Raw genomic sequence first — 16,723 nt, 5'->3', positions numbered from 1 at the left:
GTCTTTTCAGCTGCCTACAGAGTTGAGAATAATCTTTGAATTAATGGTGCAACAGTTATACCAGTCATTAAGGTGGATGAAATTATCCTAGCCAACCACCATATTATATTATTTTTATATATATAAAACACCATAGATTCTATTGAAAGTAAAATAGAAAACAAAGTCAGAATATGTGTGTGTATTTGAAAAGAAAACTTGATTTCTAGTAGGTTCTGATGATGTAAACTTAAAAGAAGAGGAAAAGAGGGAGTGGTATTTATATTTTTTGTTTGTGTGTCATAATGATATCGGAATTTACCATCCTCTCCCAACTAAGAACCAATTGTAACAAAGAAGAAACTCTTAAATTAGGCAAAACAAATGGCTCTAGTGATTGAACGTGACAATGTATGTACTACTTCACACCTGTAGTACCCACTGTTCTATTTAATGAAAGGAGGAAGTAGATTTCATCACCTGTTCTTCAGGACCAAGATTGGTCACTGCAATTAATCAGAGTTAAGCTTCCTTTTAGTGTTGTTATGTTTTAACTTATGACTGTAGTGATTGTGCATATTTTTTGTTATGCTTACTTCATTCTGCCTTATTTCATATAATTCTTTCCATGTTTCTCTGAATTCCTTATAATGAAATAATCATAAGATCTTGGTGAAGAGAGAGGGAAAAGGGAAGTAAAATCACAGACACTGTGATCTAACAAAGAAGGGACATCAGAGGCTATTTTGGCCAGCCCCCTTATTTTATAGCACAAGAAACAAGCCCAGGGAGGTTAGGGGGCTTGACCAAAGTCACACAAGTAGTAAAGTAATGAGCCTCAAAGGTGGGATGGATATTCCATTACATTTCTGTACCACAATTTATTAAGTGTTCCCCAATTGACTGACACCCACCCACTTTATTTCTTTTTATTTTTTTTGCTACCAAAAAATCCAACACTTATTTTCAAAGAACATTTCATTGGGGAAATTTGGAATAGATTTATAGATTAATACATGACCTTTAGGTGAAGTTAAAAAAGCACTGCTATTTTCTGTAAATCCCTGTTTGTGTTTTATTTCCTGCTTTATTTTTTTTGGCTAAATTTTCCTTCTAGATTTTTCTAATATTGAGTAACATGTAACTCAAAAAGAGATAAATCAATATTTCTTCCCTCCTCCCCACCAAGTTTTTAATATTATAGTTGTTAAATTTCTTGCAACAATAATGGATTTTGTGTTTTTATGTGATTTCTTTACTTTCTGCAATTTTGAATAAACTTAAATATAATTGAAATATACATAATTAAGCAATAATGAGCAAACTAATGATTTTTAAAAAAAAACCAGGAACTCTCAGATAGTTCTCTTCTTACTTTAAGTGCTTTAGACAGAAAAAAAATTCTGCCAATGTTCCAAAAGTAGATGGACAAATATTATTAACACCTTAATCTGTATTATTACTCAATGAAGAACATTCACAGGAGCCCACAAAATATAAATCTATATGTCTTAACTCAGTGTGGAGATGGCAGCTAGGTGGCACAGTGATTAGTGCATTGGACTTGAAGTCAAGACCTGCATTCAAATCCTGCCTTAGATACTCACTAGCTATATGACCTTAGATGAGTCACTTAACTTCACTTAGCCTCCATTTCCTCTTGTGAAATGAGAATAATAATAGAATCTACCTCACATGGTTGTTGTAAGGATCAAGTTGGGTAATGTGTGTAAAGTATTTTGCAAGCCTTGAAACCCTATATAAATGCTATTATTATAAATACTGTTATTATTTAATAGTAGTGGTATTATTCTCTGTAATAATATCTAATCATATATAATAACAGTATTGCCTAGTAGAGTATCTAATAATACTACAGTACAGTGTTATTATTATCTTGAACATTTACTTCTAATAAAGATTGTGAATTGAAAGGGCTCAGCTGAGCCCAACTTCTCCAGGTAAAAATCTGAAAGGGCTATTGATGAAGGAATGATCACTAAAACCAAAGGGAGAATATCAATATGCCCCTCCATCCTGTACAGGTCTGTACTTCCAGAAGCTGACTGGCTTTCTGGGTGGAGCCCCACAGCTGGGTGGTGTCATGAATAGAGCACTGGACCCAGCATCAGGAAGACCTGAATTCAAATCAAGCCTCATACATTTACTAGCTGTTTGACCTTGGGCAAGTCACTTAACCTCTGTTTCCCTCAGTTCCTCAACTATAGCATGGGGAGATAATAGCACCCACTTTTCTGAGTTGTTATGAGGATCAAGTGAGAGTATATTTGTAAAGAACTTAGCATCAGTGCCTGGCACTGGGTAAACTAGCTAATTGTTGTTGTTAGAAAACAGCTTTATCTCCTGAAATAGATTCTGAAGCCAGCAGGATCTGGGCCCTGGCCTATTGGAACCAGAATAGGACAAAGAGAATACTTGGCAAGGAACTGCATAAGAGCAGTAAGTCAGGCCTTGGGACCCTCCAAGAGGCCTGAAGAAAGCCTAGGTCTCAGGAGATGACTGCCCAGGGAAACAGAGGGGCACAGTGCCTTTCACACATCCCCAGATGAGCACGAACTCTGATATTCAGTAACAGTACCAGGAGATCAAGGAGATGGAGACAAGGCAATGAGGCATCCAGAAGGCACAGAGCCAGTGTAATCTGTGATATCAGGTCAGCATCCCTCAGGCCCCTATCAAGGAACAGAGCCAATGTCCAAGTTGTGACTGTGAAAGTCGAAGGAGCCAGAGACAGAGCCAAAGTCAGGAGACTAGTTGACCTACCAAAAGACAGAAGGAGAAGTCAGGAATTGAAACAAAGGGTGGAGGCTGGTTCTAATTCTGCCCCAAGCTCCCAGTCCCAGGTCAGGAATATCAAAAAGAATAAAAAAACCAGGAACCCATCTAGAACTTAAGCAAGGCTGTGTCAGTAGCATTTATAGTTCAGCAAGGATAATGCCAAGTAATATTTGCATAGCTTATCAAAGAAGGTTGGAGGGAAAAGAGCCTGACTCTGGTACAAACTCAAAATCTAGGAAGAATGAGTAAACAGAAGAAAACTCATAATACAATTAAAAATACTGTGGCTTAAGATCAGCCCAAAGGTAACCCAGAAGAAGAAAGCAACTACACAGTAAGTATGAATTGTCTCAAAAAGCAAAACAACAAAACAAAACAGAATTTGTTACCCAACGAGGACTCCCATAATGGATGTAGGAAATAACAGCATCAAGATATATTTTTAAAAATAAAATTAGAGCTCTTAAAAAATTGGAAAGAGTTATAAACAGAAGGTAGACCACTTGACCCAAGTAGTTGATTCCCTGAAATAAAATGGAGCCAAGAAAACTCAGTGGTTCAATGAGATAAACAACAGAACAAACCCTAAAGAATAGAAAATTATAATAATATGTGAGGTATTTTTATCAAAATCAACCTGGGAAATAAGCTAAATGAAATATAATTTAATAATCGTTTATCTCTCTAAAAACCATGAGCTAACACATAGTCTGAGTACCGTATTTAAAGTAATGATAAAAAATGAGTTCCCAGAGCTATTAGAAACAGAGTGAAAAAGTGAAAATACAAAGAATCTATCGGGCATTAAGGAAAGTGACAAAACTGATAATTCCTTCATTCCTCTCTAGGCTCTACTTCTGACACCTCAGACTTTTTCCACAATGCCCCTAAATGAGTATTCTCCCTTTCCCCTGCTATGCTTCTATCCCCCACTTAGTAGTATTTTGTTTTTTTTTTCCAATTACATGTGAAGACAGTTTTGAACATTCATTCCCATTAAGCTCTTAAGTTCTCTTCCATATGTTATATTCTGTCCTTTGAATGTAAGCCTCTTGAGGGAAGGGTATCTCCTTCTTTTTGCTTCTATTTGTAATTCTCTGCTTTTAGCATAGTGCCGCTCACATAAGAAGTGATTAATAAATGCTTATTGACAAAAACAAAATTGGGAACAACAAAGAAGCTCAGAGCCAAAATTCAGAGCATTTGTATCTCTCTCCCCTCAAAAAATTATGCAAATAGCTATAAAGAAGTAGTTCAGATACCAGGGAATCATAATCAGGATCACACAGCACTATACTGCAAGGGTTTTTTAAAAAGACAAAATCTTAGACTACATTTGTTTTTGGTTTTCTTTATCATTTTTTCTTCTGGGAGTTCTGTAGAACTTTACTGGAGTATTTTTGGAAACAGTTGAGCTTTTCATATTGCCATTTTAAATGGAAAGCTATGCTTAAATAGATTTTGTTGAATACTGATTGTTTACCCCCCTCCATCTAACCTACTATTATCTTCTTCTGTAATACTGATGATAAGAAGACATATGGGGGAAGGAAGTAAGCATTTATATAGTGCCTACTGTGTGCCAGGCACCGTGCTAAGTGCTTTTATAAATCTTATCTCCTCTGGTCCTCATAACAACCCTGGTAGGTAGGTGCAGTTATGCCTATTTTATATTTGAGGAAACTGAGGCAAACAGAGGTTAAGTGACTTGCCCAGGGTCACATAGGTAGCAAGTGTGTGAGACTACATTTGAACTCAGGTTTTCCTGACTTTAGTTCCAATACTATGAACTGCTATACCAGCTGCCTGTTGATGTCTAAAAGAAATAGTGCCTTAAAAGGAAGCAGTGGATAGAACTCCTGGAATCAGGATGACTCATCTTCCTGAATTCAAATCTGACCTCAGATACTTCCTTGCTGTATTATCTTGGGCAAGTCACTTAACCCTGTTTGCCTCAGTTTCCTTGTCTGTAAATTGAGTTGGAGAAGGAAATGGCAGACCACTTCTGTATCTTTGCCAAGAAAACCCTGAATGGAGTCACAAAGAGTCAAACACAATTGAAACAACTGAACAACATTTACAGAACTTGACTTCCTACTCCAACATTCCAGTGGATGTGTGATCTCACTGATAAGTGTTCCCTCTAGAGATGTGGATCACAACCTGTCTGTGTATATACCTAATCTCTGTAACCCTCATCCATATCCTAATCATATCATTACTTTGCCACAGGTTGCTACCTAATGTGTAGTTTAAGTTGTTTGGATGTCATAAAGATACCAGCAAACTCACAGAGTGTCCATCAATTAACCTTTGCACTCACAGCATGATAAAGCCATCCTTTTCATCATGATAAAATCCTTTATGCTGCTTCTGTGTAAATTATAGTTTATGGTATTTTGCACTCAGTTCATGTCCACTATGTACTTTTCCATTGCCCTTTGGCATTTTCAATTCCTGACACATTACTGAAAAAGAAAAATCTTTTGAACTTTTAGCAGATCATTAAGTACCAATTTTGAACTCATTCTTCAAACCTTCCCTAAATAAAAGATAACTTAATTGTTTTGGAAAGAATCCTAGATGGTGACTAGATGTTAATCTTGGTCTTTTTGTAGACTTGACTTGGGGAGGAAAATCCAGTATGTACAAACAAAACATATACAGGATAAATCAGAGGTAATCTCTGAGGGCAGGAGGACTGGGAAAGGCTTCTCTTAAAGATCAACAAGAGGACTTACAATATGTATTGTAGGAGAAAACCTGTATCATAACTTCTTGAAATAGTAAAGTAAAATGATCAAACACCAAATAATTCTTTTCTTGTAAAAAAGAAAAACAGGACAACATTGGTGAATTGTTACATAGATGCAGTTTGATACTGAACTGGCAGTGACTCAGCTAACTTTAGAGATTCCTCTTTTGGGGGGGCGAAGGGCAGGGCAATGGGGGTTAAGTGACTTGCCCAAGGTCACACAGCTAGTAAATGTGTCAAGTGCCTGAGGTCTGATTTGAACTCATGTCCTCCTGACTCCAGGACCAGTGCTTTAATCACTGCGCCACCTAGCTGCCCCTCAGCTATCTTTAGAAAACAACAGTCTGGATGCTAACCAGAACTTTTTAATATGGCAAAATGGATGGTATAGTAATAATATACTGCCTTTCCGGAACTGGTTAGCCCAGCAGTGTTTTCTTTGAAAAAGTGAAGAATTCTCCCTCACCCTGTAAGAAAGCTTTTCAATTTAATTCATACTGATGATATAAATATAGGTGAATAACTGCTACAATTGTAATAGCAAATATTTTAGATCCACTATCACTGTGCCCTTGGTCTATCTCACCGGAGATAAGATAATTACACATTTTCCAAGTAATTGTTATTGACGTATATCAGATATTATATTTGTATGCCTAAAAGTATATATAAAGATATTTATATTTGTATCTATGCTAAGTAAAAAAAAAACTCCCTTTGTTGAGAAGTAGCATCAACATTCCCATAGAAACAAAGAGTAAAATAAAAACAAAACACTTTACTTTAGAATAATCTATTTTCCTAGGGTAAATGGAAACTTCATCTCAGTTCTATTGTAATTAACACTCATTTCAAATTACTGGGGATAGAAATTGATGAGATTTTGTAATGCTCAGGTTACAATAAATGTGGAAAATGACTCCTGTGTGCCTACACATCTACAAATTCCCAAAGATGCAGCGATTCAGCTGGTCATTTTCAACATAGGGGTATTAGACTCATATCATGTGACGTATAGTAATTATGAGGTAATCATCCCCTAACAGTTGGCATTGATTGGATACCTGTTAGAGAAATAATAGAAAATCTCATTGGTACCATTCAGTCTGTGATTCTATTGAAGCACTAACAACAGTAACCAATTTTATTTTTCCAGTCCCTGTGATCAGTAACAGACTCCTTCTAAATATGTCTGTTAGTCATCAAATCATTCTGTCCTGAAGATACTTCCACAGGGAAAATAACAAGGCAGTATTCTTAATTAAATTTCTCAACTTTGACTAATATTCCCATGACTTCATAACACATATCAAATTCAGTATTTTCATGTTTTATTTTAAAATAATTTTAAGACAAAATATATGCTTTGGTTTCACATCCTCTCCATCCACTAACCGTCCCAGACCATTTTAACACCTTCCTGCCTTTGTTGACTTGTTCCTCCTCACCTGGGCAAACACTTCCCACACCATTATCTGGGACCTGGACTTCCATTCTCCTCAAAAAAAAGAATACATATAAAAGACTATTTTACATGTGATCTCAACACAATGCATTTTGAACATACTTAAGAATAATAATTTTTTAATTATAAGGCCTTTAATAATAGATAAGATAATAAGATAATAATTGAAATACATTTATGTAAATAATTTTATGGACAATTTTATTGTTGTTATTATTGTTGCTGTTCCCTCAGACTTTTTGTGACTCCATTTGAGGTTTTCTTGGCAAAGATACTGGAGTGGTTTACCATTCCTTCTCTAGGAAACTGAGGCAAACAGGGGTAAGTGACTTCCCCAGGGTCACATAGCTAGGAAGTACCTGAAGTCACATTTAAACTCAGGTCTTCCTAACTCCCAGCCCAGTGCTTTATCCACTGAGCCATCTAGACACCTTAAATAATTTTTACCTTACCTTCATTGCAGTCCGGATATAAACTAAAATGATTTTAATTGGCTTTCTCATGTCTACAGAATCTTTCATGGAATAAAACATGATTAACTCATATGATTAGTATTTCCTAAGATAGCATAGTAAGAACTGTGTCTACAAAACATCTTTCTCAAAAACCCAGTGTGCTCTACCCCATTAATGTACAGAATGCCTGGCACATGGTAAGCTTAATAAATGCTTCTTGATTGATTGACAACATCCATTGGAGGAATGGGCACAAATTTAGGACGATAGTGAGGCACACACATAGGCAAACAGGGCCTTAAAATCCTTCCTTCCTTCCTTCCTTCCTTCCTTCCTTCCTTCCTTCCTTCCTTCCTTCCTTCCTTCCTTTCTTCTTTCCTTCCTTCCTTCCTTCCTTCCTTCTTTCCTTCCTTCCTCTCTGCAGAGGATTAGCAAAACTTGATTTTGTAGCTAGCTTTCTTCTTTGCTGCTACGAGTCTTGATCCTTGAAGCTTTTTCTGCCTTCAGTGCCTGCCTCTCTATAGAAACATTTGCCTGGGGGGGGTATGGCTCTGCTCCCTCAATTTTACCTCTTTCAAACTGACTCTCCAATTGTTGGACTGAGGATTCTCAGAGAGTTTTGCTGCTAGATGCCATGACTATGGTGGAGGAAGGAAGGAAAGGAGCAGGAGAGAAAATCTCTTTGTCCCTTAAAAGGTATAGAGCTGAATTCTTTCTTAACTGTTAGCTTTCTCTCTCTCTCTCTCTCTCTCTCTCTCTCTCTCTCTCTCTCTCTCTCTCTCTCCCCAAATTATTAAATTTTATCTAATATTTCATGTCATCCTCCATGCTTCCTCTTGCCTCCAAGAACAAATACAAAATTCATTGTTTGATGTTCAAAGCCCTTCATAACCTAACCCTCTCCTACCTTTCCATTCTTCTTACACCTTACTCCCTGACATGGTGATCCAGTGACACTGGCCTCCTGGCTGTTCCACTAAGAAGACACTCCATCCCTCAGTTCCAGGCATTCTTTGCAGCTGTCCCCCATGCCTGGAAGGTTCTTCCTCCTCCACTCCAACCACTAACCTCCCTGGCACCCAACTAAAACTCTACTTTCTAGAGGAAGCCTTCACTAACCCCTCTTAATTCCAATATTTTCACCCTTTGAATTATTTCCTTTTTATCCAGTATATAGCTTGCTTTGTATATATTTGTTTGCCCATTGCTCCCTCCATTATATTGTAAGCTCCTTGAGGGTAAGGACTGTCTTTGGTCTCTTTTTTGTTTCCCCAGTACTTAACACAATGCCTGGCGCATAGTAGGTCCTTTATTAAATGTTGATTGATTGATTGATTGATTGATTTTAAGGGTCATCTCAGGGAGAGTCCAGTTATTGTCCAATGACTTTGCTTCCTTCTCACTCACTCAAACGACTTGTCTTCACCTCTGATTAAGGTTCATTTTTAGTCAGCTTAATACCTCACTACCGTTAGTCACCTTTCTGCGATTAGGTCCTCAGCTTTCAAGGAACAGTTCTTTTGCAATGAGATTTTTTTTGGAGGTTTAGCCTTGCTTGACTTATATTCACTGTAAGGTATATTTCTTAAAGCATTATGATGGACTTTGTATGTTTCACATATTTTGGTTTTTTTTAAATCATCTTCAATATCTTTTGAATTTGGAGAGTAGCATATAAAATATATTATTTTGAAACTTTTATATAATAATAGCATACAATTGTTTTTCTTAGACTTGTGGTCGGATATATGTTGTTTTCCTCTGTGGTTATGGTGAATAGTATAATAAATCTTTTTAAATAAATCTTTAATAAATCGTTTTTAAACAAAGTTAATGTATGGGCAGTGATGCATGATTTTAAATACCTGACTTCCGAATGTGAACTTTAAAACTTATACTGAAACATTCAGGGGACAAGAAGCCATATATATTAAAACTAGTAAACAGAATTTAAAGTTTATTTAGTAGCATTTATTACACGGAATGTTAAAATATGACCCTAGTTCTAAATGTCCTGCTCATTTTGTCAGTCTGAGGAATCTCGTCATAACACGTTTGTTAGTGTATAGTAGATGCTAGTTAAGAGTGGCAGTGTTAGTTAGTATTTGTATCTCTTTTTTCAGATCCCCACAATTCAAGTACCTTTTGAAAGTTATACACTGGTACTTCCATATCATCTCACTTAACAGTTCATAATCTACAGGATTTTTAAAAGACTTCACGGTGCATATAGAGGCATGTCTTTGTTCTCATAATCTTTTTCTGATTATTGTTGTATCCAAATGCTCTCTCTCAGCTTCTCTCTCTGTTTCTCCTTCAGTCATCTTTTTCATATGACAGTCATCTATTATGTGAATAACTTTTCTTAGCTAGAGCAAGATATCGGAGGTTTGAAATGCTTTTTCAGTCATAGAGGGGAAAGATATAAGGAAGGAAATGTGGAATGGTAATTGTGTGGGGGTGGAGGAAGAAAGACAGAGATCAACAGCCAAGGCATTTCTCACTGGGCTGGGCTAAAGCTTATGAAAGTATTAATGTATTAAAAAGCCTCAACAGGGATTTGCTGAGGACAAATGCTGTAATGTGTTAGTCATCCATTATCTGCTTCTATTTTTGTAGGTTCCGAATGATGAATGACGTTGGTTTGTGTGATATCCCTCACAGCCTCTGTTATTGTGGATTGATAAGTCACCTGCCGGTCTAAACCGAACACCAGAGCCAAAAGCTTCAGAGGGAGAAAACATCAGGACTACCTCTTTGCTTCTGTTTCTTGACTGGAAAAAAGTACAGCATAACCTCGCTGTGAAGGATTTCTTCCAACAGATTTTTTTTGCAGCTAATGATAAGAAACAACATAGCATCGTCCACCTTCCTGATATATCGTGCGTCACCTTCCAAGACAGATGGTTTGTCCAGCGCTGTGGGGGATGCCTGCAGAACACACGATAATGAAGTAGTGAATTGATACAACCACTGCTGCCTAATTGTTGGGATCACACCCGATAGAGCGGTTCTGCCCTTTTTCTACTGCTCTAATCGGGCCAGGAACAGCAGGGTGGACATGGCTGGCCTCGTTAATAACCTGCTAATACTGTTCCTTGTTTTTCAAAACAGCTGTTTGGGTTTTAGAAGCCCACTATCTGTCTTTAAGAGGTGGGTTTTACGGGAGAGCTGATGTTTATGGTGGTTTCTGTGCATGCTATTTAAAGGTGCAATCACTTTCTCAGCTGTGAGTCTTAGAAGCAGGTACCAGCTAAATGTAATTTATTGAAACTGTGTTTATTTTTTGTGGGTGTAACTTCTCGAAAACTAGGTCTGTGTTTGAAATGAACCCATTGTATGGCAGCCAGGTTTCCTGTTTTTCAAAACTCTAATGAGAAGTTTTGATTTCTAATACCAGTCTTTACCTCTGTGTCAGTTATCCAGAAACCACGTTACCATTGTTTAAACTTAAGCACTCTCTTGTTATCACATCTAGAAGTATAAAATATCTTGTTAGTCTTTGGCGGTGGGTGAATGGGATAGATCGTGGACTCCAGCAGCTCACCAAAAAGCACTGAGCTGTAGACACACTTCTGTTAATTACCCTGTTAAATATTTATGTATTCACATACTTCTTTTTCATTCAATGATCTCCCCCCTCTTAGAATTCTGCTTAGTACTAAGAACATGTTTTGCTTTTGTTCCCTACTGCTAGTACTCATAATAATCTTTGAACCACCCCTTGATGGAGTTATAAAAATTTACTGGGTGGTAGTTACTACTCTCAGGTTGAGGGAATTGGCATATCTTTGATTCTTTTCACTTGTTAGACATTGTAATTTCATTAATCATTTTATTAATTCCCTTTTTGAGTAGTGTAAAAACAAGTGTTAAATGTATTTCATTTGACTATTTTTATTTTATCTTAGCCCTGAGTTAGAAAGTATTTTGGGGAATTTATTACATGGCTAGGAAGTCTCTTTTTATTTTGTTTAAATACATGAGACTAATCTAGGAGGATTTATAACAAGTAGGTGAAAATCCTATTTTTCTTATTAAATTAAAGTTCCATCATACTCAAGGTTCTTAAAACTTTGTATCCCTTTTCAGGTATAAAGAAAGTACTAGGTCATTTCCTAATGAATGCCTTGGTACCACCAGGCCGGTAATCCCTATTGATTCATCAGATTTTGCGTTGGACATCCGAATGCCTGGGGTTACACCAAAGCAGGTAAGGGAACTGTATTGTACTTCTTACTTGTTGTATGTACTCTTGATGACTAGAGCAGAGAAACTTTATCTATCATTAGGGCTGTCTTGAAAATTAAGCTTTATGCCTATTTACTTTTTCCTCCCAGAGGAGTTGAAACTCCTTAGATATTGCTAAAATGATTGAATATTATTGGTGAGGAGTGGAGCAAGGGAGGGGGAAGGGCAGGAACGGCACTTGAGTTAAGATGAGAATTTGGTAGTTTCGTTTTTAATTTTCTTGAGACTATCTTTGTGTATACAAATGGAACCTAGAAGATTTCCTTTTTGTGATTCTCCAAGGAGTAATATTCTTTGTAATGCACTGTATATGGATTAAAAAATGAAAAATTATTCTAATAAAGTGAAATGATATCCGGCAACTGTATCTAAGAGATTACTGCCTGTAAATATCCTGTTGCAACCACAAGTTGGAAAGTTTTTTTTTTTTAAAGAACAAGACAATATTTGAAAACAAACTATCTCATGCCTTAAAAAGTTTTAAAAAATTGATTCTAACAGGTTGGTTACAATGTGCTGATACTTACTATGTGATGGCCGAGCACAGAAATATGAATAAAATGCACCTGAGCAAAATGAGAGAGGTTATTTTTCCCCTCAGGTATATGTAATAGACTTATCTCCAGTACTGTGGTGTTTTTCAGGGTGTTTCATTAAGCATAAAAAGGCCTGAATTAATTATGTTTTGCAGTTAGGCAGTGAGGGGATTTATGTGTGTCATTAAAAGATAGTACTTTCTTTTTAAAGGGCTGCAGAGGCATGAAAAGGACAGGGTGTTGTTGAACTGCAGTAGATGACTCATTGTTGCAGATAACATTTTTTTGCACCAAAAAATAAAAAGATTCCAACTATTGGGGGTATGTCTTTGAAGTTGGCATCCAAGAGCCCTAGGAAGTTTATGTGGGCCTTTGGGGAGGGAGGCTTCACATTGACTTGTTTCAGGAAGGATAACTTGTTGATCTAGTGATCTATTAATAACTGTTTGGATTAGCACTGTGAAAATACTCCCTTTCTGAAAATATCTATGTATTCCAATTTTTGTATGTTAATTTATTGGTCTCTTAAATTTGAAATTTACAAAGCCTCATTGATAGTATTTAGCTAAAAGAATAGTAAGAGAGAAAAAGAAGGACAATGAGAAAATGTTCTCCTCCCACTTTATGCTTTGGGTGAAATATTTAGATCAGAGCACTAATCGTCCTGTATTTCATTCAGCCTAGATTTACTTGATGCTAAAAATGTGACAAACTTATTTAATTATTGTTGAATTTATCTCTTTTTCTCAGAAATCTTTCATTTGCCAGATAGACCTTGAGTCACAGATGAGATTCTTTTATTCCTAATTATTCTGTTCCTTTTTTCCCCCTGTTATAATGTGTTAATCATGGCTTTATCCAAGAAAGAGAGAGGATGCAGCTACTGGAGGACAATTTCCAAGTGATCCATTTTAGGACAATCATAAACTAAAATGTTTGTTAGTTTTGTGATTTAAATCATGAGATATCTTGTGATTATCAAAAAAAATAGAAAAACATTTACTTTGATATAATTATCTGTTATTTTTATATTATACATGCTATGCATACCACATATAGTATAATTGTAACATTGGTTTATAGTATACTGTAATTATAGTAACTGACTTTACAATCTGCAAACTGCTTAATATACATTATCTTATTTGAGTCTCACAACAATACCATGATGTAGTCACAGCAGGTAATATTATCCCCATTTTATTACAAATGAAGAAGTTGGAGTTGAGAAGTGAAGTACTTTGCCAACTGCCGTATAATTAGTACATGTCAGAAGCAGGATTTGAACTCAAATTTTCCTGACTTTAATTCCAGAACTCTTATCCATACACCATGATACCTCTTATATATAGCTGCTGTAGTATATGTAGGAGAAGGCATTTTGTGAACTTTAAAGTACTATATAATTGGGAGCTGTTATCATGGACATACATGGATTATATAATACTACACATTTACTATGTGTGTGTATAGTGTGGATGTGTGTGTGTGTATAATGTATATATCTGATAGACATAGATAAGATAGCTATATATGTATACGTATATGTTATATTTTGCTAGATAATTCTGTATCTTAACTTGAGAATCTTGAATGATTCAGTAACTATGCTCTGGCTCCCTTTGATTAGTTCAGTTTTAGATGCCAAATTCATCACTTTCTTCTACTTTCTGACTGCCAAACCTTGGTAGGTACTCTTTCACTTGATGTATCTGTTACATGACACACTTCTTGGGCAACTCTACAAATTGAACAAATATGAGTACTGAATAGCCAGGCAAGGGAAATTAGTTGGGTCCCCGGTACACTTTCAGTACTTCTCAGGGATTTTGATAGGGACAGCCAATTAGTCAGCTGCCATTTATTAAGTGCCTACTATGTGCTAGGCAGTTTACTAAGTATGGGGCAAAGAAGATACAAGATAGTCTCAGAGCTCGTAGTCTAATGGAAGAGACAGAATGCCAACCATTATGCATAAACTAGAGATAATCTCAGAGGGAAGGCACTAAGAGTAAGAAGGAGTGGAAGAGTTTTCTTACAAAAGGTGGGACTTTAGCTGAGACTTGAAGGAAGCCAGGGAAACCAGGAGACAGAGATGAGAAAGGAGAGAGTTCCAGGCCTGAGAGAAAACCAGTGAAAATTCAGAATCAGGAGTTAAAGTTCCTTGTATATGGAACAGCAAGGAGACAGATGTCACTGAATCACAGAGTATATGTAAGATAGTAAGGTGGAAGAAAGGAAAGGTAGGAAGAGGCCAGGTAGGCTATAAAGGGCTTTGAAAGTCAAACAGGGGATTTCCTGTTTGATCCTGGAGGTAATAGGGAGCCACTGGTGTTAATGGAAATGGTGGGTAGTGATATGTTCAGACTTTCTAGAAGGTCAGTTTGAGAGCTGAAAGGAGAACACAGAAAATTTAGTTTCTCTTCTCATTCAACAGATAGCAAAGGGAACATATACATGACAAAAGAAGGAAGAAACAGAAAAAAAAAAGAATGTTGTCAAAACGGGAGATAAGAAGAAATCCAAAGCAGGGGAGAGAGTTTTGAAAATAGAGAAATATAAAAGAAAAAAGGATAACTAAGGAAAGAAGAGAGAAAAGGGAGGACAAGTGATAGTCCCTTAAATTGTTACAGCCATTTTTTCACTTGATGTATCTCAGTTTTCAGAAAATTTTCAAATTCATTTGCTGCACTTTAAAGTAAACCTCTTAGGAATGTACAGAAAGAATTATTATCATCATCTTTGTTTTACAAATTAAGAAATGGAAGCCATAGATGTTAATGAGCTTGCCCAAGCCTAAATACCTGGAATTTAGGCCTTTTGATTCCTGGTCTGTCCCAAAACAAAGAGGAAATAATAGAAAAAAAACTTAGGGAAAGTGAGTATGAAAACTAAGAAAGAAGGACATGAATAGCAAAGAAAAGAGAAGAGACAAAAAAGACTAATGAAAGCTTAGGTTGGTGGCAGGGACTTAGCCAATCATTGGGAGAGAATGAATAGTAGGCAGTATTTTAGGGTAAAGATTTGGAGGGGTGGGCACATAAAATTACAGAATATTAGATAGAAAAGAGACTACATGTTTCTTATCTAATCCCCTCATTTTAATATGAGTAAACTGAATCCCAGAGAGTTGAAGTGACATCTAGTAGGAGAACCCAGATTAGAACCCAGGATAGTCAGCCTTCTATGACTGATAGTCACCAAAGTGATCATAAATAATTTAATACTATGACTCCGTTTAAAATAAATCCTCAGAGACAAGAAAAAGTACATTGTCTGATGAAAACATTTCTTTTGTAATAAAATTAGCCCCATCATTTTTCTTTCAAGATTTTTGTAATCTCTTCCTCTTCAGAAAAATTATTCCCATTTAGTACACTGTTATCACCACAACTGGGAAACAAGGTTATCTACAACATAAGAAAAAAAGAAAATCTCTGAAGGCTCCGTGATGTAGCCCTTTGAAGTACATAATATATAACATAGCTCTATGTTAAATACATAATACATATGAGTTTAAAGACTGATAGAACTTTAAAGCCAGAAAGAACCTTAGAAATCATTTAGTTCAACCTATTCATTCTGTGGATATAGAAACAAGAGATCAAATGATTTACTCAGCACTGAGGTAAGAGTAGGAAAAGAAGTTGTATGGAGAAGAAAATTAATTTCTCTTTTCTCCCTTCTTTTTTCAGCTCTAATTTAGTTGTTATACAAATGTTGCAGTAATATCACCATAGATATAATATCATTTCATTAAAATTCACAGTTACCAAGTAATATTCTGTATCATCTGTCTACAAAGTTAAATAGACATGGTCCATGATATCTAGACCAAGTTTGGAATATTTTCACGTCTCTATTCCAAGCTGAAGTTAGGAGAAAGCATGATTTATGTGTAATGATGATTTCTAAGAGATCCCTTAAAAAATAATAGTTCATATTTAATTAGAATTTTAAGATGTACAAAGTACATTATCTACAACAGCTTATTGAAATAGATAATGCAAGTGTTAAAATCATTTGCACTTTGTGGGTGATAAGTCTGAGATTCAGATAAGTAATTTATCTACAGTCACTCAATTGGGAAGTGTCAGAATTTTTCACTGTATCATGCTTACTTACTTCTCTGCCTTCTAGAGGATCAGAGGCAATATCAGTAGCAGCACTGACCCTAGGTAAAGTTTTCAAGTAGTCAAAATTTTTCTTTTGAGTTTCTCAACCTTTCTCTCTCTCTCTCTCTCTCTCTCTCTCTCTCTCTCTCTCTCTCTCTCTCTCTCTCTCTCTCTTTCTCTCTCTCTCTCTCTCTCTCTTCCTCCTTCCTTCCCTCCCTGTATCTCTTTCTCTGTCTCTTTCTTTGTCTCTCTTTCTGTGTCTTTGTCTCTGTCTCTCTATCTCCCTGCCTCTGTCCCTCTGTCTCTGTGCCTCTCTGTTTCTGTCTGTCTCTCTGTCTCTGTATCCTAACTGGCCCAAGGTCAAAATT

At 36.2% G+C, this 16,723-nt stretch overlaps 1 protein-coding gene across 6 annotated transcripts in view; it reads left to right on the top strand.

The window, feature by feature from the left end:
- The window catches only part of PAM (peptidylglycine alpha-amidating monooxygenase), a 409,388-nt gene that overhangs the window by 145,594 nt on the left and 247,071 nt on the right, over positions 1–16,723 (top strand). For all 6 annotated transcript variants that reach the window (XM_036737505.1, XM_036737477.1, XM_036737514.1 and 3 more), the window contains 2 exons: positions 10,073–10,606; positions 11,546–11,666. In XM_036737505.1, the coding sequence (XP_036593400.1) occupies positions 10,515–10,606; positions 11,546–11,666 (213 nt within the window). In that variant the 5' untranslated portion in view covers positions 10,073–10,514. The remainder of the gene's footprint in view (positions 1–10,072; positions 10,607–11,545; positions 11,667–16,723) is intronic.

The sequence above is a fragment of the Trichosurus vulpecula genome, chromosome 1, assembly GCF_011100635.1.
Source record: "Trichosurus vulpecula isolate mTriVul1 chromosome 1, mTriVul1.pri, whole genome shotgun sequence".
Lineage (NCBI taxonomy): Eukaryota > Metazoa > Chordata > Mammalia > Diprotodontia > Phalangeridae > Trichosurus > Trichosurus vulpecula.
Note: the sequence above shows the minus strand (reverse complement) of the source record. Positions and strands in the feature narration are given on the sequence as shown.